General features: G+C 39.9%; 1 protein-coding gene across 3 annotated transcripts in view; it reads left to right on the top strand.

Moving 5' to 3' along the window:
- The window catches only part of RBBP8 (RB binding protein 8, endonuclease), a 2682217-nt gene that overhangs the window by 717196 nt on the left and 1942599 nt on the right, over nucleotides 1-22422 (top strand). For all 3 annotated transcript variants that reach the window (XM_044065365.1, XM_044065366.1, XM_044065368.1), the window contains one exon: nucleotides 3143-3317. In XM_044065365.1, coding sequence (XP_043921300.1) covers nucleotides 3197-3317 — 121 coding nt within the window. In that variant the 5' untranslated portion in view covers nucleotides 3143-3196. The remainder of the gene's footprint in view (nucleotides 1-3142; nucleotides 3318-22422) is intronic.

The raw sequence follows: 22422 nt of genomic DNA, 5'->3' as shown, positions 1-22422 counted from the left end.
AGCACTTAAGGTCTCAGTCATCCTCATAGCTCCTCATTAGTCTTGACAGGTGTAGTTTCCCTTTCTCTGGCCTCTTCTAGTTTACCCTCCATGGGACTTGGGCTCAGACCAGACCTTAATATCTCACCCACCTGCGGAGCCTTACCTATACATACGGACACTCAAAGTAACCATATGTTTTCTCCAGTTGCAATGATGGTTCAGTAGTGTAGGCTTTCCACTCCTATGATATGCATTTTATCTTCCTCACATAGACCTGTGAAGGGAAAGTATACAAAAGCAAATGGAAAAGATTTTCTATTTGGGCACCATAAGGGGGTCTTGACCCTTTTTTCAGCCCCTTATCCCACAATACTAGACTTTCTAGCTCATCTCCTTCAAGGAGGCACTAGTTATTTTACTATCAAGATTCAGTTAGCTGCCATTTCTTCTTTTCACTTTGGAGAAAATCAGACCCCTTTAGCCTCTCTTAGACTGTCTAAGGCTTTTCTCCAGGGTCCTTTCCTTTTATGCCCCCACTCAGAGATCCAGTTCCACCATGGAATATCATCATTGTTTTCATGTTCTTTACAGGACCCCCTTTTGAACTTGCTGCTAAGGACGATTTGAAATATCTGATCTGGAAATCCTTATTTTGGTGGCTGTAACTTCTACCAGAAGAATTTTTGAGCTACATGCACTTTCTAACAAATATCCTTTAGTTTTTCACAAAGACAAAGTCTATTTGAGAATAAACCCATCCGTCCTACCAAAAGTGCCCTCTGAATTTAATCTGCCAGTATTTTTGCCAAATTTCTCCAACAAGGTGAATATACCTTACATGTGCAGGATGTTCATCAACAACTGTGTTTTTATTTACATTACATTGCTCTATTCAGGAAGTCTGATCTGCTTTTCATTTCCTTTTCGCAAACCACACTGGAGCACTCTGTATCCAAAGTCTTCTTATTATCTATATGGCTGACTCAATGTATTTCCACTTCCTTCTCTCCCAACAGAAGGGATTCTGTCTTCCTTCAAAATCCAAACCTCATTCAACAAGGTAATGGCCTCATCTACCACCATTTTCCTCTGTTGTCCCCACTGATGACATTTGTGCTGTGGCCACCTGATCAAAAGTCCACACCTTCATTTTTCATTACAAACTGAACATTCGGTCTAGATCCAGGGCTTCTTTTGGTTCAGCTGTTCTTAGGAATATCCTTCCATGAGATCACCTGGGAGTTCAGGTAGCTGGGGACTCTGCCTCCTGAGCAGATGAATGGACAAAAAAGACAACATCCATCAGATACAAAAGTTATGTACTCACCCTAATGTTAGATTTGTGTTGTATTTCATCAGTTGCTCTGCTACCCTCCCTGAATATCATGTCTGTGTTTTAAATCTTTCCCATGATCCTATACATCAGCTATACCTTTCTAGGAAGGATTTCACTGAATTTGCCTTGGCTCCTGAAGATTTAGCTAGTTTCTCTACTGTTTGCTTCACCACTGCTCTGTGCCTATTACATAAATTCTTATTCCTTCTATTAAGGATATTTTCCGGTATTTTTTTTTTAAGGGCCAAACTCGATCTGAGGTAACTACTTCTTTGCATGGAAATTATGAGTGGGGTAAGGAGCCTGGGCTCCAGATCCTAAGCTTGCTGTGAATGTAACCGAAGTTTGCTCCGAGACCTATGAGTAGAAGAATGGATGAAATACAAGAAGACATATCAAATGTTATCGTGAGAATGTAACTTTTCATTTTACAAATGGGTTGGAGTTTTCTAAGTGATGCCTAAATGGGAACAGAGGGTCCCTTGAGGTTAATATCCCTGTGGTCATGAAATATTTGTGTGAGCTGCTTCAGGATGGCTTATCATATGCATCCATTAATGTGCTTTTAGCGGCCATCTCTGCTTGTCTGTCAGTAGAGCTCCCTCTTTCTTCTGTTTTGGTAAAACAGTTCATGAAAGGAGTGTTGCATATAAGAACCCCCCCCCCCCCCCCCCCCACACACACACACACACACAAGCAAATTCCTCTTTCGTGGGATCTCAATTACATTCTGGAAAAATTGACCTTAGCACTTTTCAAACCGGATGTTCAGGCTGATCTGAAGTTCTCAGTATGGAAAACTTTATTGCTTATTGCTCTGAAATCTGCAAGGTGAATCTTTGAGCTGCAGGCTTTCATGGTGGGACATCCTTACCAGATAGTGTTATGTTATCCACTAACACCTCTTTTATGCCAAAAGTGGTAGAGGCAAAGAAGGCTCATCCTGCTTCTAAGCATACCATTGTTCATTGGTTGTCCTGTGGCATTGTTTTTTGTTGCACCCACCATGGTACGGTGAATCCAGGCAAGATAAAGGTGCATTCCACCAGGACCTTTTCCTCTTCAGTGGCATATTGGGAAGGAGTGGTCTCAAAGTATTTTAGAGGCAGCAACATTGTCCTCTGTTCATACCTTTACAAAGTAATACAAGCTGGCTTCTTTTTTTAAATCCAGAGCATGCTTCACTCGGATCATTCTACATGGGATCCCAGACCCTTCCCCTTCCTCCTCCCAGGTTGGGTAAGCTTTGGAAGTTTACCCATATTCCAGTAAGTCAGCGGGTTTATTGAACATAGTACAAGTCCTATTTACCTGTAACAGTAGATCTTCAGATAACACACTGCCTTACTTGGCAGTACCCACCCATCATTTTCTTTTTATGGATGCACATAGTTTGGTGTTGAAGTTAACACTGAGTAGATTGCTCCACCGCACCCACAGACAGGCAGTGGAAGTAGCTGTAAGCTTTGATAAACTGCAGAGAGTAAGGCAATATGTTCTGTGAACATCTACTGTTACAGATTAGTAGGACTTGCACAACTGTTCTTTCAGTTTAAAATGTTGTAAGCGGCAGAGAAGCAGAACATTACAAGACAAGCCAAAGTGTTTTTCTTATAAGACCCAGCAGCATTACCTTATTTTGATTTTTTTTAAATAAATTTGGTTCTTTTCTAGGAAATAAACATTTCTGAGAGCCCTGGTACTCAGTTTACGCAAATAAAGTTTCAGTAATGACCTTTAGAAAATGTGTTTGTGTTCAACATTAGTAGCTCACAGTATGTGAATGTAGAGCTGTTAGAAACATTGTCATTTCTCTCATTACAGAGATAGCCATCTTGATTGGGAACCCCTTAACCATGTAAAAGGAGTCAGTTTAAAATGAATGTGACTGGAGGAACCTGTGGGAGTCCGAGCACAGCGAGCATGTCTGAAACTGGCAGCGATACATTTATGGAGCTCTGGTCAAAACTGAAAGAAAGTCATGATAAGGAAGTACAAGGTCTGATGAATGTGTTAACAAATAAGTAGTTGTGTAGTATAGTTATAAAGTCAGTATTTGTGAGGTCTTGATTTAAATGTAGCCTTCAGCAATTAACTCCTGTAAATGTGTCTGCCAGTTTACTACTGTTCTTAGGAAGAACTTATGACCTTCAAAATATACAATCTGTTGTATGTTTTTAAAGTGCTGTCAATGTTTGTGATATTGTATTAATCTGATATCTGTTGTAATCTACTGTCTTTTCAAACCACAGTATTTTTTAGTTCCTGTAATGTGCTAATTATTTAACATTATAATGTTCAGTTATGATATATGTAATCTCCTTGGCTGTCATCTACTATGTATTTTACCAAGCTCCCTATTGTAATTTTGAGACTCTTAATTCAGAGTCTCTGAATTATGAAAAAGCTGTGAAATTACAGAACAGTAAATATTAATTATAGATTTTCTTCTTTAAGGTTATTTTTTTGTTGGGGGATGCACCCCCATTGCTTTTGTCTACTAAACTTTGAGATTGCCGAATTACTAAGAGGAGGCAATACTGCTGTCTCCTAGTTAGCATATGTATGTCTCCATTTTTGTACTTTCAGTCTTGCTGTTTGAGACTCGCACTTACGAGTCTTACATTTCAAAACTGTTACTCTTATACCCTGTTATTTAATACTGAATAATTAAACTTCACCATAACAAGTAGTAGTTACCTCACCTGTAAAAACATTTGCTGTCTGTCTCAAGAGAAGTTGGGTTATGGTAGTGTTTTTCTTTTTCTGTTATCAGTACTCTGTACAATGTTAATTGCAGTGGAACCTTTGAGTTGCAGTTTCAATTTAAGTAGTATTTGTTTTTTTATTTTTTCAAAATATAACAGTGAATAAACATTAACACATCCATTCAAATACTTTTTACCAAGAAAAATTCATTTAAAAATAATATTCTTTATAAAAATTACATTGTTAAATTAGACTTGTTTGTATTAGATTTCTCAGAATCCTATAACATTTTAAGACTTCTGTCTATTCTGATGAGAGGTTGGGTTTGTTTGTCCATTTCTCTTTTAAACTTTTATGGTTCTTTGAGTTAACTTTTTTGTGTTAGTATTGTAGGCCCTCAGTGTATGCTGCTTTCCACTGATAGCTATATTGGATTTAAACATATTTGAAATTACCCACTTGTTTACTTCCTGTCTGTTATTCCAGCCTAGTTTGTTACCTCCAATACCCGATATGCAAAAAGTACATGAAATTTCTGTCCTCCCCAAAAAAAACACCATACCCCATGTATTATTTGCTTATTCCAGCCTAGTTTGTTACCTCCAATACCCAATATGCAAAAAGTACATGAAATTTCTGTTTCCCCCCAAAAAACACCATACCCCATGTATTATATGCTATCTCTCAAATTTATATTTGTATTAATACAATCAAATGTGTGCATTATCTGCCCAAGCAGAATTGCATCTTCAGTGTTTTTCCTCTGTTTTCCTTATTTCCCTTTTCTTCCATTTTTAACACCTTTATTGAATTATAACTTAAGACATAAACAGACATACATTTGTATAAAAGAAAACAAACCATGTTAACTTTAGTACATTGCAGTGGATGGTGCAGTGGTAGCATTCTCACCTCATAGCAAAAGGTTCTCTGGTTTAGTTCTCGGCTGGAGTGCCTTCTGTGCGGAGTCCGCATGTCCTCCCTCTGTTCATGTGGGTTTCCTCCGGGTGCCCCATTTTCCTCCCGTGTCAAAAAGACAGGGATCTAGAGTGTTTTTCCCCGGACCACCTCTTAAAATTGGCTTTGTTCCAAGTCGGACTTTCCCAGTTAACAAATATTAAATAAATAAATAAATGTATTCCAAGTTGCAAGCATTATACATCATATATATTCTTTTGTATATTTATTATTAATTCAGCATTACATAACTTGATCAATTCCTACCTTCCCTTAAACTTCACTTCTCCTCCAAAACATTATTCTGCATGTAATCTCACAATTCTCATTTTTTCTATGTAATTTGCTCCTACTGTTTTCTGTTAATCAATCTTCCATTTATTTTATCTCTCTTACAATATTCAGTACTTTAAGTTTAGACTTTGATTTCCATTTTCTAGTAATTTTTATTTTTTGGGAGGGGCAGGCACCAGAGTTAAACTTAACAAGGCCTTACTATATCTATGCAATGCAGATCCTGCATCCTAGTTCAAAGTATAATTTCCTAGGTTACATCCATTTACTCACCTAATATTTCTGACAGAGTACTATGTAGGGAATTTTTAAAGTCTGTCAACGTGTTGCACTCCCAAAATATATATTGCCACTTACCTCTATCTTCCTTATCACACCACCAGCATTTGCCATCTACTTGAGGAAAAATTCTTTGGAGTCTGCTGGGAGAATAAAAATACCTATATAAACATTTCCAAGTGAAAATACTAAATCTTGTAGATTTTGCTGCATATTTTGGGAGCCATACATATATCCTCCCATTGTTTTCTTGTGAATTGCTTACCCAGTCTCTCTTCCAAATCCTTTCTAACCTCCTCTAACTGATTTCTATAGTTATCATGCAGTATTTTATACACCATATTAAATATCCCTTTTTTAACAGCAGCATCTTTTCTGGATTTAATTAAAAACTCTACCAGAGCAGGTATTTCACTTGCGTCCCCTATTCCTTTCTGTTTGCCTATACCCAGATATCAATCCCTGATAGGGAAGGCAGTTTCTAGCCTGCAGACCAAATCTTCTTGGCTTCTTCCCAATGTATTACCTTTCCCTCTCTCAGTACTTGCTCCCAGTACATTGGTTCCGTTGCCAGTTTTCACTAGTAAATTCCAGCTCCCTCTTGCCTATTCTCTGTACTCATAACTGCAGTCATTCCTTTTGGCAAAATGTCCTTTCTCCATTCTCGTATTGGCTTAGTTCTTTGACAGTTTTCTGCTACTTGTTTGATGTGGCTTTTATTCTCCTTAAGGATCTGCATCCAAAATCCCACTCTGTCCTTTTTTCTTGAACCCCCCCCCCCCACTTCATCATCTTCCCTTTTCACTTTGAATTATAGCTTTCTGTTTGTTATGTATTGAATTACCTAGCTTACTAACATTTTCCCAACTCATCATTGCTCACAAAATCTTTTATCAACCTAAAAATACTCCTATTCTTACTAACCGTATCACCCCATATACTAATCTAACTTTACTACGCTCCTCTACTAGATTACTTGTTTGTACTACAAAGTCTAATAACTTGTCAGGTGATAGCATTTTCTCAAACATTGTTGGCAAACGCTGGAACCTTCTACCAACAGACCTAACTCTAATACCATCCTTTCCTCTCTTTAAACTAAGACTCAAACTTCACCTAAAATCACACTGGTTGTGCCCCTGCACAAACCCTGACTAATTGCTTCCTCTTTCACTTCTATCTTCCTACTTCCTTGGGTCCACTTTCACCCTTTTACCCCGCTTATGTCTATAACTGATCTCCTTTTTTTGCTCTCTGACTTTTCCTTTTTTCTACCTACTTCCTCTTCAACCTTCCTATAATTCTCCTGTATACAAAGGTTTGCATATAATTACAATGTTTACAAGTATATTATACCTTTTTTTAACAAACTACCCTTAAACGATTTTCATTATGCTACACTTACTAAGAGTAGTTCATCCTCCAAAAAAAAAAAAAAAAAAAAATTTTAAATCAATTTATTTATTTTTTTTCCTCTATATTCTTATTTGGTTTCAATGTTTTTGTGTTACAATTACTACTGTTTATAATTGTTAATGTAATTCCTCTATTAATCTTTAATGTTTTTAATGTTTGTCTGGAGTTTTTCTCCCCGGGCCTCTACTGAAAATGGACATGTATCCAGTTAGACTAGCCCGGTCAACAAATGTAAAATAAAAAATAAAATAAATAAATGTATACATGCCTTAACTGTGTAGCTTGAAAATATCCCTTCAGATCAGGTAATGCTAATCCACCTTGTTCTGTTGGAAGGATCAGTTTGTCCCTTGACCCTTTCCCTATTCCCCTTCCAGATAAAATCCTTCAACTCTTTATTAATTACTGTATACAACTTCTCCTCTGGTTCATTAATGACCTGTATATAAAACTAAATAGACTAAAAAAATTTTCACTGCTTTTATCTTGCTGTCCATATCCATAAACAATATTTTTTTCGCCATTTATATTTTCTTTTGTTTAGTCTCCTCTCACATATCCTTAGCTGCCATAACAAAATTGTTTTTAATCCTTTCTTCTAAATACTTCATTCTGTCATGTCCCCATAAATGTGGGTATTGCTGGACCAATTCAAGTGTGGGTAGATAGTTTACAGCTATAGCCTTTGTTTTATCTTCATTAATTTTATATCCCGAAAAGACTACTAGAAACCGTCTCAAAATGTTTCACAACCCTGAGATGTCCTTTTCTGGTTTTATCATATACAAAATATTGTCTGCAAATAAAGCTACCTTTTCTTGACTAACATACCAATTATATCCCTGAATGTCTGACTCTCTTATTTTCTTTGCCAGTGGCTGTGAATACAAAGCAAGTAATAAGTAATAAAAGGGAAGTAGGACACTTGTGCCTGGTTCCTTTGTTCAGACACAGCTAGTCAGAAAGGAATACTCCCACTTTAATTTTTGTCTCTGATCCTTCATATAGCCTCCTAATTAACCTTATTGTTGTATTACGGAATGCAAATGCTTCCATTGCCCTACTTATAACATCCCAGCTTACTCTGTCAAATGCTTACTGAGCATCAAGACCCACCAACAACAGCAGTATTTTCATATACTCTGCTTCCCTCTGGATCTTCATTGTGCTATTAATATTGTTAAACGCTTGCCTTCCCTTCAAAAAAAAAAACAAAAAAAAACATATTGATCCATGTCTATCAATTTTGTCAACACCTTTGCCTTTCTTTTAACTATTATATGCATAAACACTTTATAATCATGGTTTCAAATTGTAATGGGCCTATATGAAACTGGGTCTCATGGGTCTTTACCGTCTTTAGGTATTATAGGAACCACAGATTTCTTCCAGGATGTTGATGCTTCCCCTCCTCTTAAAGTACTGTTAAACAAAACCTTCCAGATCTTTATCACTTTCTTCCCTCCTAACTTCCAAACTTCCACAAGAATGCCATCAGTTCCTGGAGACTTTCTGCAGATTGATCATATGTCACCATTTTTATCTCATCTTTTATCATAACTGTTAGTTGTTGAGCCTCATCTACCTGTAACATTGACATACTTAAGTCTTCCATAAATATTTCCATTTGTGCAGTTTCGTGATTTCCACATTTCTCTGCTTTATACAAATTTTCATAAAATGTATGAAGTATGTAGGATCTTTGGTAATTTTTCTTGACAACAATCCTTTAAACTTTCTCGAACAAAAAAATCCTTTAAACTTTCTGTTTCCTAAGTCATTATGCTAAACGTTTTTTGTGCTCTGGAACTATTAACAGAAACAGTTGCTTAACAGCAATCTTTCTAAATTCATGCATATTATCCAGATGCTTCCTTTTTTGATTTAGCACTCTGCAATTGTTCCTCTTGTTGTGAGATTCCCCATGATGTTCTTCGTGTTTCACTGTTGCAGTCATTACATTTGGGTTATCTGCTTGCAGGTATCCCTCAGTCGGCCTGATTAACAAAGTCTTGGGTCCTGCGTCGGTTGCTGTCCCTTCTTGCATGACTTCAGGTCGTCAGGGGGTATAACACATGCAGCCTACACCATTACATCAGTCTTTCTTGCCGTGCAGTGCCCAAAGCAGAAGCAGTTTGCAAGTGCCGGTTGGCCGACTCCTGAAATTTTCGTTTTTGAGTTTCAGAACCGAAGTCTTCAACTAAAGCTAAGTACCCCATTGGGGAAACTTTTTCTTGCTCCTTACTGATGTCAGCAAAAGTTAATAATTGCATTACTTGTGGAAAGCAAATACCTCATAAAGATTTTCATTCGTACTGTATTCCTTGCCTAGGCCCTGACCATGACGTTCCTTGCTGTCAGTTTTGTGCTTTATTTAATCAGCACACTATCTGTCATTATATTTTCACCTCTAAATATTTCGGTTTTCGGTTTAATTATCCAGAAATGTCGTCGGTTAGCCATCTGACTACCGGGATTCCGAAAAAATGCAAAGATAAAGACAGAGACAGGCCACCGAGGTCCAAAACTGCAGACGACGCTTCTCCTAAGCCAGTCGCCAGTTCGCCGGTACTCAGTGAGGGGCTTTCGCAGCCCCTGATACCCGCTACTTCTGATGCGCAGGCCTCTACTGAGACCCGTTCGGAGTCCGGTATGCCGCGAGATGCTTCAACTATGGAACCCGCGGATGTTTCTACCTTAGATAGGTCCGGAGCCACTGTGCAGGCACCAACTTCTGAGGATGTATTCAGGCTTACGGACTTGCATATTAAACCGACACCTCCTTCTTCACTTGGGCCTAAATCTCGAACCATGCCTAAAAAATTATGCCCAGGCCACATGCTCAAACCTCTATGCCTAAAAAACAAATGATAAGAATGGCTGAAGATTTAATAACTCTAATCAGGGGTAGCCAACCCCCCCCCCACCCCTTTTCTAAGAGGCCTAGGACTGAAGCTGTTTATGAATCTTCTGACCAGTATTCTGTTTTTTTCTGATTCTTCTGATGATCTGGATTTGCCCTTATCTACTTATGAGGATTCTGATGCAGAGGACTCCATTCCCTCTGCTTCCCCTCCAGAGGATTTTTCTTTTGGAGAAACCTTGCATACTCTAAGGGAGCATTTCCACTGGGAAAGCCAGGATTTTTCTGATTCAAAAAAGAGGCTTAGGGATTTCTTACTCCTACCTCAGCATAGGCCTTTAGCTATTCCTCCTGTACCAGACATTGTCGATGATGCTTTTTCGGAAAAACCTGACAAATACTACAGAGTCCCTGAGTCACACAAGTTCCTTTTTAAAAATCCTATTGCAGATCCAGAGACTATTTCACAGGGGCCCAAGGGCATTAAGGCTTCTACTGCTAAAAATCCTACCCCTTCTGATAGAGACTCCAGGGCACTGAATAGATGGGGTAAGAAAGTTTACACTTCTGCAACCTTGACCATTAGGGCTTTAAACTGCCAGTTTCATATGTTAAAGTATCAGCAACATGTTATTGGATTGCTTAAACAGAAGATGATGTTGATTCCTGACTGTGTGGAAAATAAAGAATTACAGGATTTAATGCATTCTGCTGAACAAGTTGGAAAACATACTTTGCAGTGTGGTTTTGATTCATTAGAGGCCTCCTGCAGGGCTGCTGTTATTGGGTCTGTGCTGAGAAGGCATGCTCGGCTAAAGGAGCAATCCTTGCCTGATCATGTTAAAGCTAAATTGTTGGATGCTCCCTTAAATCAGGACTGCCTGTTTGGCAGCAAGGCTGAGGAAGTTCTTAAAAAGATGGAGGATAAAGCTAAATCTATGTAAACTGTTAAAGATTTCTAACAAGTTCAGCCTCCAAAATTTAGTAGGCACTGGCCCTCTAAGAATTGGTCCTTTCCAGCCCCTTCTAGGTCTTCTCAAGCCCAACCCAGACACAGCAAAAGCCCTAGGTTTCAGTCCCAGGGGACACGCAGGACTAAGCAGTGGGGGGCCTTCACTTCCAAATCTGGGAGTAATAAGTCTCCCCCCATGGTAAACTGTCTCAATGTCTTCCGTTTAAAATTTCCAAGCACTTAACAACTAACTGCCCCTTTGGGGGGAAAGAATGCTCTTCATACAAAGAACTGGTGAACTCATTACCCAGGACAAATGGGTTTTAAATATAGTGTCCCAGGGATACAGATTTCACTTCTACACATTGCCAACACCATGCGGGTGGTTGGACCTACCCCCAAATCAGTGGGCAAAGGCCCCAAAACAAGTACTTTCTCTCTTAAGCATGGGGGCTATTCAACTGGTACCAGAAGAGGAAAAGGGACAAGGTTTCTACTTGAGCCTTTTTCTGGTACCAAGAAAAGACAATTCATGGCATCCTATCCTGGACCTGTCTACTTTAAACACCTTTTTGGAAATTCCAAAATTCAAGATGCTGACTCTACACCAATTACTTCCTAAGCTAGGCAAAGACGCCTGGTTGGCAACACTAGATTTAAAAGAAGCATACCTGCACATCCCAATCAGGAAATCTTGCAGAAGATCTCAGACTCTACTGACAAGGCTTCTAAATTACTGCCGTCTACCATCCTCCTCCCTGCTGACAAAGACAGCAAGGCCATGGAGCGTTTGGTTAAAAAAGTGTATACCTCTGCAACTCTGGCTTTCAGAGCAGTCAGCTATCAGGCACACATGTCTAAGTATGCTTTAGCCCTTTTGGAGAAAATTTCCAAACAGCTTTCAGATATCTGTGACTCTACAGCCAAAGGTCAACTGTCCTCCCTTGTTTCCTTGACCTCTCAGGTAACCAGCCACTCTATTGGGGTAGCTATGATGCTACTGAGGCCTCACCTAGGTCAGCAGCTTCAGCTTCTGCTCTAAGAAGGTGTTCTTGGCTATGCCTCCAGCCTCTACCAGATGACTTTAGAGCTAAACTGGTAGATGCACCTTTAGACAATTCAGGTCTATTTGGATCGAAGGTTGCAGACTTATTTAAGTCCTTGCAACAAAAAAGTAAGGAGATACAAGACTTAAAAACATCTGTTTGTATCTCCAATTCCCAAGTTTCAGAGGAATTACCCATCCAAGACCCAGTTTATTAGGAAACATTCAGGTCCTGCTTCCTCTTCCAGACCAAGAAAAGCTCCCAGGAAACAATCCACTCCTGCCAGGGCTGCTCAATCTACCATCCAGAGGATGCCCTTTCAAGACAGGGCAGGTAGTGTGTGACTACCTGCCAAGCTTGAGTCCACCTCCCCCATCCCTCTCTTACATCTCTCTCTCTCTGTCTCCAAGCAAAGAGACTCATCACTTCAGACAAGTGGGTACTTTCAATAACAGAACACGGGTACTTCATGACCTGGATCATCCCCCAAAGAGAGGGGGTATTCCCCAGCCCCCAAAAGATCAGCATCACTTCTTATAACCAGTTGTGGACAACCTTATGGCCCAAGGCACCATTCAGCCTGTTCCACAGTCTGCTATGGGAAAAGGTTTTTACTCCAGGATCTTTCTAGTACCAAGGAAAGATGAGCCCTGGAGGCCAATTCTAGATCTCTCGTATCTGAATCTCTTCCTGCTTCTACCCACATTCAGGATGCTTGCACTGCCAACTCTCTTCTTTCTAATCCTCCCTCAAGGGTTCATGGCCACCTTAGACATCAAGAATGTCTACTTTAGATATTCTAGAGACTCTTATGTTCTACCCTCTGCACCTATTGTCAAGGTCATCATTGACTCTTTGGTTCTGCTTTCTAGACCTACTGTCAAGGTATTCTATTATTTTATTCTGTTTACTAATTTCTTTATGCAGTTTTTCAGTTTCAGTATATTTATCTTTAAGTTATTCTTTCGAGATTCCCATGTCTGTTTTTTTTTTTTTACTTTACATTAACTCATAGTTTACATTATTTATGCATGCTGCTGACAGTCTGAAGACTTTCTATACTCAGTTGCAACTGTTACTGCAGCTGACAGCTTTTTAAAAATGATGTTTGTCGTCCCAAAAAAGGATTTCTTGAAAATGTATAAGTTCACTTCTTTTCCATGGCTGTGACAATATCATTTTTGAAAAAAAAAATTACAGTTGACTTCACAGAAGTGAATTCTAATAGAAGAGTTACTGGATTATGTAGCCATTTTGTAGATCAGACCATAAACCTACCATTTGGTTGAAGTTTGCTGCTGTTCCTGGCTATTCCTATGCAAATCATTTTGATGTCTTATTTCTGTATGTTTTCCTCCATTTATTAGCATTTTAATTACTGCTTTTTCTTTGTCCTTATGTTCCTTGTTTTTAGGTATTCAAAAAAGTTCCTATATATTGTTAGGCATTGGTTAACAAAATCAGAAGCTGCATTTTTTTGTTACTTTTTTATGGTATAGTCCTTAGTTAAAAATGGGATGTCAGTATGTAACCTGAAAAGGTTGCTGTTGTAAACTGCCAGTTTTATAGGCAGAAGTAATCTGGCGATGAAACCGTGACTGACAGACGGGTTTTCTGTAGTGAGCATGATACCTTATGTTGAATATTTTTCTTGTTCTATGCATTATATGAGAAAGCAAAGCTGGCACTGAGTCCTATATACACTTGTGTTGATGAGAAAAATGTTTACTTCATAATGTGATTAGAAGAGCATATTAAAAGGTTGTGGTATATATGTATATTATGTAACAGTATAGTATGCAGTTCTTAAAATATATCATGGAATTTCAAATTGTCAGCTGGCAGAAAACAGATGGAACATAACATTTTGGTGTGCACTGACACAACTTCAGAATGTGAGGCTCATAGGATTTTAAAGTTGACTGAAGTACACAATTTGGGGTGTGATGCAGTGCGCACATGCTACATTATACACATGTTACTGAAGACTACTGTTTGGGGTGTGGTATAATGCACAGATCTTGTGTATGTGCTTGACGACTTGTGCAGAGTCTGTTTCCCGGTGCTTATAATCTTTAGACAGGTTATATACCTTTCTAGCTCACCTGGGCTTCAAGTTGAACATACAACAGTCTTGTCTCATACTTTCTTTGAGAATTGTCTTCCTGTGGTGTACTATGAACACAGAAAAAAATAATGGCCTTTCTACCACAAGGCAAAGTCCTGACTTATAATAACATCTTCTGGGATTTCTTAATTGAGAAGCTGGCTGTGCAAGACAGTTTCTCAAAATGCTAGGCCTCATGGCATCAGTGATCCCAATGATACCAATGGCCAGATTCCATATGAGAAAGATTCAGTGGTATTAAAAAAAAATGTGGTTTCAGCATCTGCATCCCTTAGAGTTCCAGGTACAAATACTGGAATTTCTGAAATGAGAGTTATAGTGGTGGAGGGATCAGATTTCTCTTTATGCAGGCCTACCCTTCTCCCTCTAGACCCCAGTTCAGTATGTCTAGATGGACTTGTTAGATTTTGCATGGGAAGCAGTGTCCAAAGGTGTTCCAACTTATAGTCTCCAGGTCCTGTTTTATTTTCGCAAACAATACCACAGTCATGTGATACCTGAACAAAAAAGGGGTTACAAGGTCATTCTCTCTTTGTTGGCAGTGCTGGCCTGGGAGTTAGTCTTACAGCATCCTCTGATGCTTCAGGCCTCATACGTCCCATCGGAGCAAAACATAGTGGAAGACAGACTGAGCAGTTCCCAGACAGACCCTCATGATTGGAAACTCAGGACTGAGATCTTCCAGCATTTGGTCCAGATGTGTGGAACACCTCAGTTAGATCTATTCACCTCCTTTCAAAACAGACAGCTAGAAAAAATTCTGTTTGAGACATCCTTGCAGCCATGCTTGGAGGATAGATACATTCTTATTCCCTTGGACATGAATGTTCCTTTATTCATTTCTCCCATTTCCACTGATACCCAAGGTGGTTTTGAAAATTCAAATAGAATTACCAAATGTCATTGTGGCGACCCCACTTTTGACCCAGGCAAAGTTGGTTCTCCCTTTTAATGGAGTTGGCCAAGAACAAGCTTCCTCACACTCTGGGTCTTCTCACACAGTGTCAGAAGCAACTGGGACACCACAACCTATAGCAATTGCAGCTAACAGCCTGGATGATTCTACCTTGATACCTTTTAGACATTTTTTCCATGATGTATAGCAGGTACTGAAGGAGGCAAAAAAAAACTGCAACTAAAAAATCTTAGATTTATAAGTGGAAGAGATGTTCTAGGTGGTGCCTGACTGATAAGACTGATTGGTATGGTGTCTTCCCCTCTGCGTTTACAATATTTTTTGAGCTACTCAATGATGGCTTATCTTATGCATGTATTAAGGTGCATCTTGTGGCCATCTCAGTTGGTCTACCCATGAATCCCCCTCTTTCATCTCTTTTTATGGTCAGTTTATAAAAGGAGTGTTGTACTTGAGACCCCCTCAAAAGCAAATTCCTCCTCTTGGGATGTCAGCTTTGTTCTTGAAAAATGAACCTTATTTCCTGTTATTGCTGTGATATCTGCAAGGCAAGTTTTTGAGCTACAAACTGTCATGGCAGGCCAGCCTTATCTGATTTTCTACAAGGACAGGGTTGTTTTTCCCTAATCTGTCTTTCATGCCAAAAGCTTTTTCTGAATTTACCTTGAATAAAGCCATCATTCTTTCAGTTTTCTTTCCAAAATATAAAAACAAGGGAGAGACGATTCTGTATACTCTGGATGTGCACAGGCAGCTCAGGTACCACCTTAACGACGGAACTAAGCCTTTCAGGAATGCTGAACAGCCATTCATTTCCTGTCCTGGTGCTAAGAAAACCAAATGATTGCTCGTTGGTTGTATTGTCTTTTGTTACCCCATCATGGTAAATGTATTCAAGGCAAGGTTAAGGCTCATTGCACCAAAGCTTTATCCTTTTGGAAAGCATATTGGAAAGAAGTGGATTCTTGAAACATTCTAAAGGCAGCAGCCTGCTCCTCTATTCATACCTTTACAAAGCACTACAAATTGGATTCTTTCTTAAGTTCCAAAGTAAGCTTTGCATGGACCATTTTCCAGGAGCTCCTGGATCCTTATGCTTCCTAGGTAGGGTAAGCTTTGACAATCTATCCATATGCCACTGAGGCAGTGTGAATGATGAACATGGTACTGTTGCACAAGTGCTGATTACCTGTAACTATAGATGTTTGAATTTCACACGGCCTCCGGGACAACACCCACCATCACCCTTATTTTATATATAGTTCTTTGTTGTCTAGCCTTGTTGTGTTATTGGTTGACTTTTGTTATTTGTGTTGGTGTTTTTTGACTGCAAATTTGTTGGTTTCAGGCATTTTTTGCGTATGGTCCTTGGTTCTTCCTGCTTGGCACTAAAAGGGGTTAGGCTTTTCCTGACGGGAGGATCTTAGCTGATCTCCCATCACAGAGAGTCAGAGGAGGTAAATTCTGTGCTCTGGGCAGCTGTCAGTGTTGGTTTATGCAGGCACAGAACCCATATGCCTCTGAGGTAGTGTGAAATTTGAACATCTACTGTTAGAGGTAAGTAGGACTTAAGCAACTGTACTTTTTCAGTGACAGTCAAGTTTTCTCTTTTATACCGTTGTGATCTTTCTAATTCCAGCTCTGAGCCACAAGTATGTAGATTCTGAAGTACTGCTTTTGCTTTATTAAATTCTATAATTGAGAGGTTGGCTTTGCTATACTGTAACCAGTTTTTTATGTGACATTGAAGAGTACTGCCTTTGAAACAGGAGGTAAAAACTGTTGTATTCTGTGATGCAGCCGTAGCCCCACTGAAAGTCAAGTCATTGAAGCAGCTGAAATTAAGACAAAATGCTTCTTTTTCTCATAGCTAAATTAAAAACAACAAACTATGTAACATCTTCCAAGCTGTTGAATGAAAATAATAAGTAAAGCAGTCTGTAGATAATAATGAATAAATTGATCTTAAGAAAATGTATTTTGCTTAAAAAAGAGATCCTCCACCTAACAAACCCTCAGCATTATACTAACTTTAGCAGCCGCAAAATCAGTGGCATAATTTACAGTGCATCAAAGCAGAACCACAACCATGCATACTCCAATAAATCAACACACATCCACATATACAGTATGCTATAGTTCCTCCAAAAATGACAAAAAAACAACTCATTGTCAATTAAAGATACACAATGTGAGCAAGAATCAAGCTACAACAGTTGTGATTATTTATTTATTTGACATTTGTTAAACAGGTTGGTCCAACTGAGCTCATGCCCATTTTCAGCGGAGACCCAAGGAGAAAAGCCCCAAGGTACTTATACAGTTATATGCTGGAGAAGCAAAGCAGCACATATATGTACAGGTTGTAGAACTGTGTGTGTGTGTGGGTGTGGGGGGGGGGGTTGTCTGTAGTTCTCCTATTCTGTAAGTAAAATATGCATTACTCATACTCTGCCATTGTGTATCTCCATAGTAGCATATAGGATTAGCAGTTAATGTAGAGGGTTAAGGCTGTGAGCTGGCAATGACAGTGGTACAGGCATTGATTCCCTCAGCCATTATTTGCGTACTTTGTGACCCTGAGCAAGTTACTTAACCATGCAGTGCTTTGGGGCAAATGGGAGTTTGGGCTGGGCTCCTTAATGGTCTCCTGGACTGCATGTCAAGTAACTTTTAACCTTATCAGATGCTTGTTCCAGCTCCACAGTGACTAGAGTAATGTGGCCATTTCCTAGCAGAGCTAAAACGATGGAATACTTTGGGGTTGCACAGTTTTACTACCTGACTTGCCAACATTTGTATTTCACATTGTTCTGATTTTGCTTCTGTATAGAGGTGTACAGGTGCACCCACTTTAGCCGTACTTTTTCAGCTCTCTTTTGCCTGCTGACCATCTGGCTGCCAGTACAACTGTGTCTGTTCATTACTGAGATAAAAGCGGTTCATTGTGCAGCTGTCATCTAGGCAGCAGTAAGTGGGTATTTCTCTGCTCTGGCCCTAACCCCTCATCCAATGTCTGACATGGATAATTGCAGATGTTTGAGCCTGCTTTGTTTTCAACTTTGGGTCTACGTATTTATACACAAGTCCCATGAAGGCTGCCACCTGTAATGGCTTGGCAAAACCAAGTACACATCCCAGGAACATATTCTGCATGATGTGTACCTTCTTCTCCAGTAGATGCTGGCACTGCTGTAGCCCCTCTCACCTCACACTCCCCTTCAAGATAGATACGCTGTCATTAGCTGTTTACTGCCACCCTCCATGATCAGCTCCTGCTGCATCAGAATCAGGAGTCAATCTTGGGTCATCTTTGTCTCAGTCATAGGTTTATCCCTGTGTGCCATGGAGCCAAGAACTGTCTTGTGCTGTTTAAAAGTAATACAGATACAGACTTCCAAGATGACTGAATACTAAGTAACAGCTTAATTTCAGCCCTTCCAGTGGGAAAACAGAAACTTAAAAAAGAGAGCTGGTGAACCTATAGGTTCATAGGTTAGTACTAAGCTAACTGCTCTTGCGAGCCATTTTAAGCCTAGCCAATTATCCCTTGTGTGACTCAAACCCTGCACCTTGCATTTGTAAAGCAAACACCTTAACCATTAGGCCACCCTCCCAACCCTTGTCTTTTTGGGTAAATTTCAGTAACTGGCTTGCAAGTTCTTGCTTAGAAGCCAGAGAAAGAAACTTAAATTCAGAGAACCTCAAAAAACAAATCACAAAAAATGAGTAAAAAACACTGACGGCTGTGGTACAAAACATGACTTCCAGTAATCTAGAGAAAAAGTAAGTCAAATGTGCTCAGAGCACTGAAGGAATATATCAATTCAAATAACAAAAGGCTCGAAAAAATAGAAAAAGCTTTAAACAGATATTCAGATGAGCTGACAGAACTACAAAAATCAGAGGTCGAAATGAAGAAAGGATTGGCTGAGTACGAGACTACTTAAGGAGAGATCTTTCAAAAATTGTAGAATTAGAGGACAGAGCATGTATGGAAAACCTGAGATTTTCTGCTGTGCCAGAGAAACTGGAAGAAAAAGACTATTGATTTTATGAAAGCACAAATAAGCAACTGGACTGCTGTTCCATAGCAGTTGTTAATTGAAAGGTCACTTTGTGTGTATGCTCCAAACCTGGCTGTGAGAAAGCAACCCGGACCTTTAATAGTAAAGATGTCATCCTATCTGCAGAAAGAGTTGATTCTGACAACACTGTGCCAGATGGAAAACGTACTAAAATTGGGAGACAATAGAGTGTTTGTGGAAAATGATTACTCACTCTGTACACCAGGCAGAAGATGAGTAACTTTATTTCAGCAACCAAGCAATGTTGAGAAGCAGGTGCGATAGTTAAGCTGCTGTATCCAACTATTTTCAAAATGTTTTTTTTTTCCTGGAGGATCAGATAATTTTTTGATGCAGAACATGCTAAGGAGAAAATTATAAAAGTTTGTCCAACAAAAAGTGGGCTATCAAACAGAAGAGGATTTTGCTTCTTATTCTTCTGATAATAAAGTCCATAGCGAGACTATACCAGTTAAACCTTTTCCAGTGTTCCATGGGAAATGCTTGAGAAACAGAAAAGAGCACAATAGTAGACTAGAAGAACCAGGAGTACGTTGGAAATGAACCAGAGACTGGATTTGGGAGATGGAGATCAACAGGAAGAAAACCAGCAACTCAGAAATTGATGAATAAATGTGAAATTACAGTGTGGGATTACAAAGCATTAATTACGTTAGTGACCTATGAAGGAACAAGAAAACCTGGATATATTAGACTTTTGTGATTTTTGTTAAACTTGTAGTGGATTCCAAAGCGTATGCCCTACTTCGTGTCATTAATGTTTGCAAGAACTTTTAGGAGCGGGGAAGAAGAAGGAAATAGTTAACTTTAAGTAAAACAGTATTTGCATAATCAATAAGATATACTAAATGCTATAAAATAAAGCATGTGAAGTTGTCCTATCTCGCCTTCATTCCTACTGATGGGTTCGGAGCCGATCCTTGGCTCCGACTCAGCCAAATGCAAAAGCTCGAGATCTTCAACCTGCTTGTGGCCTACTCCATATCCCATGATACACTGGTGATTCCCTCAGATCTCGTTTGCCGCTGCAACAGATTGGGCGATTTACCAGCTCTGGCCAGTGAAAATTGTTTTTCTATACATATTTTTTTACTTTGTAGAATCTTTTGCACTTAGTTTTTTTTGAGAGTGTGTTTCTATTTTTCTTGTCTCTTCATGGCCTGTTTGAAGGCCTTGTTATACCCCTATTCCCTTATATCTAGTTAGTTAAGTTTTCATAATAGTGTTACTGTGAATTTAACAGTATAGTGTGTGAATTTAATTTTCCATTTATAGCCTGTTTAAATTAGAAGGCTAAATTTCATAGTTTGGTGTATGATTTGAATTTTATTACTAGCCTGTTTAAGTTGGAAGGCTAATTTTTTTTATTTTCAAGCTCGTTTAAATTAAAGGGATTATTATAGTGTGTTGTGTGGACTGTTCTCTTTTTACATATAAAAATGTCACAGGATAAGGACAAGGATAAGTAGGCAAAGCCTTCGGGCTTCAAGAAATGCCCCAATAACAGACAGAAGATGTCCTTTACCGATGGACACATGGATTGTGTGTACTGTTTAGGCCCTTTACATCTGCAGGAAACATGCTCTATATGTCACTTGTTTAGTTCTCGAGTGTTACAGGAAAGGAAGAATAAACTAATTGTCAGTGGTTTAATTAAATCTTCCTTTCAGGAATCATTAGATCAGAGTAGGGCACCTCATGCTAAAGGGCACCTCATGCTAAACTGACTAAGTCTTCAATAAAATCATCTGCTTCTGGATCTTCGGAGCCGAGAAAATCTCCACCTTCCAGTCAGTCCAAAGCCGACGAATCTTCAACTTCAGCTCCACTGACATCGGAGCCAACATTTGTTACTGCCAGTATCTTCTATTCTAAAATCACTAATATAATCTGTGGCTTCTTTGGTTCCGTCCGATCGGTCCTCAAGAAGCCTTTCAGACATGGATGTGGATTGTGTGGTGCAGAGGCTTCTGCAGACACTGGCATTTGCCAAGCTTTTATCAGGGCCGACCCCTTGAGCTTGGGAACTGACCATTCCTCCCTCCTACTCCTGTTCCTCTTCCAATCAGACTCAAAGTTTCAGAGCCGGAGGACTCGGAACTGATGATAGTGGAGCCATCAGTGCCGAGACCTGCTGTAGGACTTTCGGTACCGACGTCTCTGACTACTTCGGCACCGACCGAAGAGTCTGGGGGCTGACACTCACTGTTCGGGTCTGGGGAGGATAGTCGAACTGATCTTTTGGGTCCCACTTTGCCTCTCGGGGCTTCGGCATGGTTGAGTTTGCTGCCTACCTCTGGCTCGGAGCCTACTGTATTGGTGCCGGGGGAATCAACTGGATCGTCAGATCCAGGGGTTCCTTTGCATCGGATCCAGGAAGCCTTCGATGCCATAAGGAGAGCATTGTCTCCACGGACAACCACCTCATCAGGACCAGCAGCTTCTCCCCCTAAAGCGCCAGTGTCTACTTCATCATCACAGATTCCACAAAAGCGTAGAGACCCAGAGCCTCAGGCAGCCCCATTTGGTGATCACTGCTCTTCCGAGACCTCACCAGAAGTTCCTACTGATGAGGTCCCTTGGGAGACGCTATGCAAGAGGAAACATCTGGACTCCCCTCAGGAATCTGTTACTTCAGACACGACTTGGATGATTCAGAAGATTCCCCACAGTCACCCTCAGAAAAGATCTCCTTCGCAGATATCTTAGAGATTCTCAAACAGAGGGGTGAGTGGCAGTCCACCAAACCTACTGATGACGAGTCAGTCTACCTGAAGGCTTTCGGGTCTCAGCCCTCCACCTATTGGGTGTCTCCGCCATTAAACGAACTCATGGACTTGATTTGTCGAAAGGCGTGGGAGTCTCCAGATACAGTGAAACCTGTCCCTAGGTGGCTTAATAAGTTTATTACCTCACCACAAGACAAGGCTTTTCTCACCAAAGGAGTCCCTGTTGATGCCATGGTGGTGGCGGTGGCCACAAAGAAGGAGTTATCCGAATCTTCTGTGTCAGTCCATCCACTGTCATGGACAGATATGGAAAGCGCATGTTTACTTCAGCGACTTTTGCTCTTAGGTTGCTGAATTATCTTATGCATTTCACTAGATTGCAAAGAGATCTAAAAGAGCTAGGAGATACTCTACAGGATTCAGTAGCTGCGGGGGTCTCAGATAAAATATCTTCATAGTGCTCCACCCTCAATTTCCTAACAAACTTATGCATGCTTTTGCTTTCGTATGCAGCTGATGGAGCGAGTAGAGCAGCGAGTACATGAATTGCTCTTAGGAGACATTCCTGGATGCGCTTATGTTCTTTTGCAGAGCCCTTTAAGTCATCCTATATCAACACCCCTTTCAATGGCTTGTCCTTTTTTGGACCCAAAGTGAAAGAAACGCTTACCAGGTGTGAACAAGACAGGAAGACTCTGCCTGCCATAGGAGTCCATTTTTCCACTTT

Source organism: Protopterus annectens, chromosome 3.part0 (assembly GCF_019279795.1).
Source record: "Protopterus annectens isolate FY-2018-M chromosome 3.part0, PAN1.0, whole genome shotgun sequence".
NCBI lineage: Eukaryota > Metazoa > Chordata > Ceratodontiformes > Protopteridae > Protopterus > Protopterus annectens.
The sequence above is the reverse complement of the archived record's forward strand: the minus strand, read 5'-3'. Positions and strand labels throughout refer to the sequence as shown.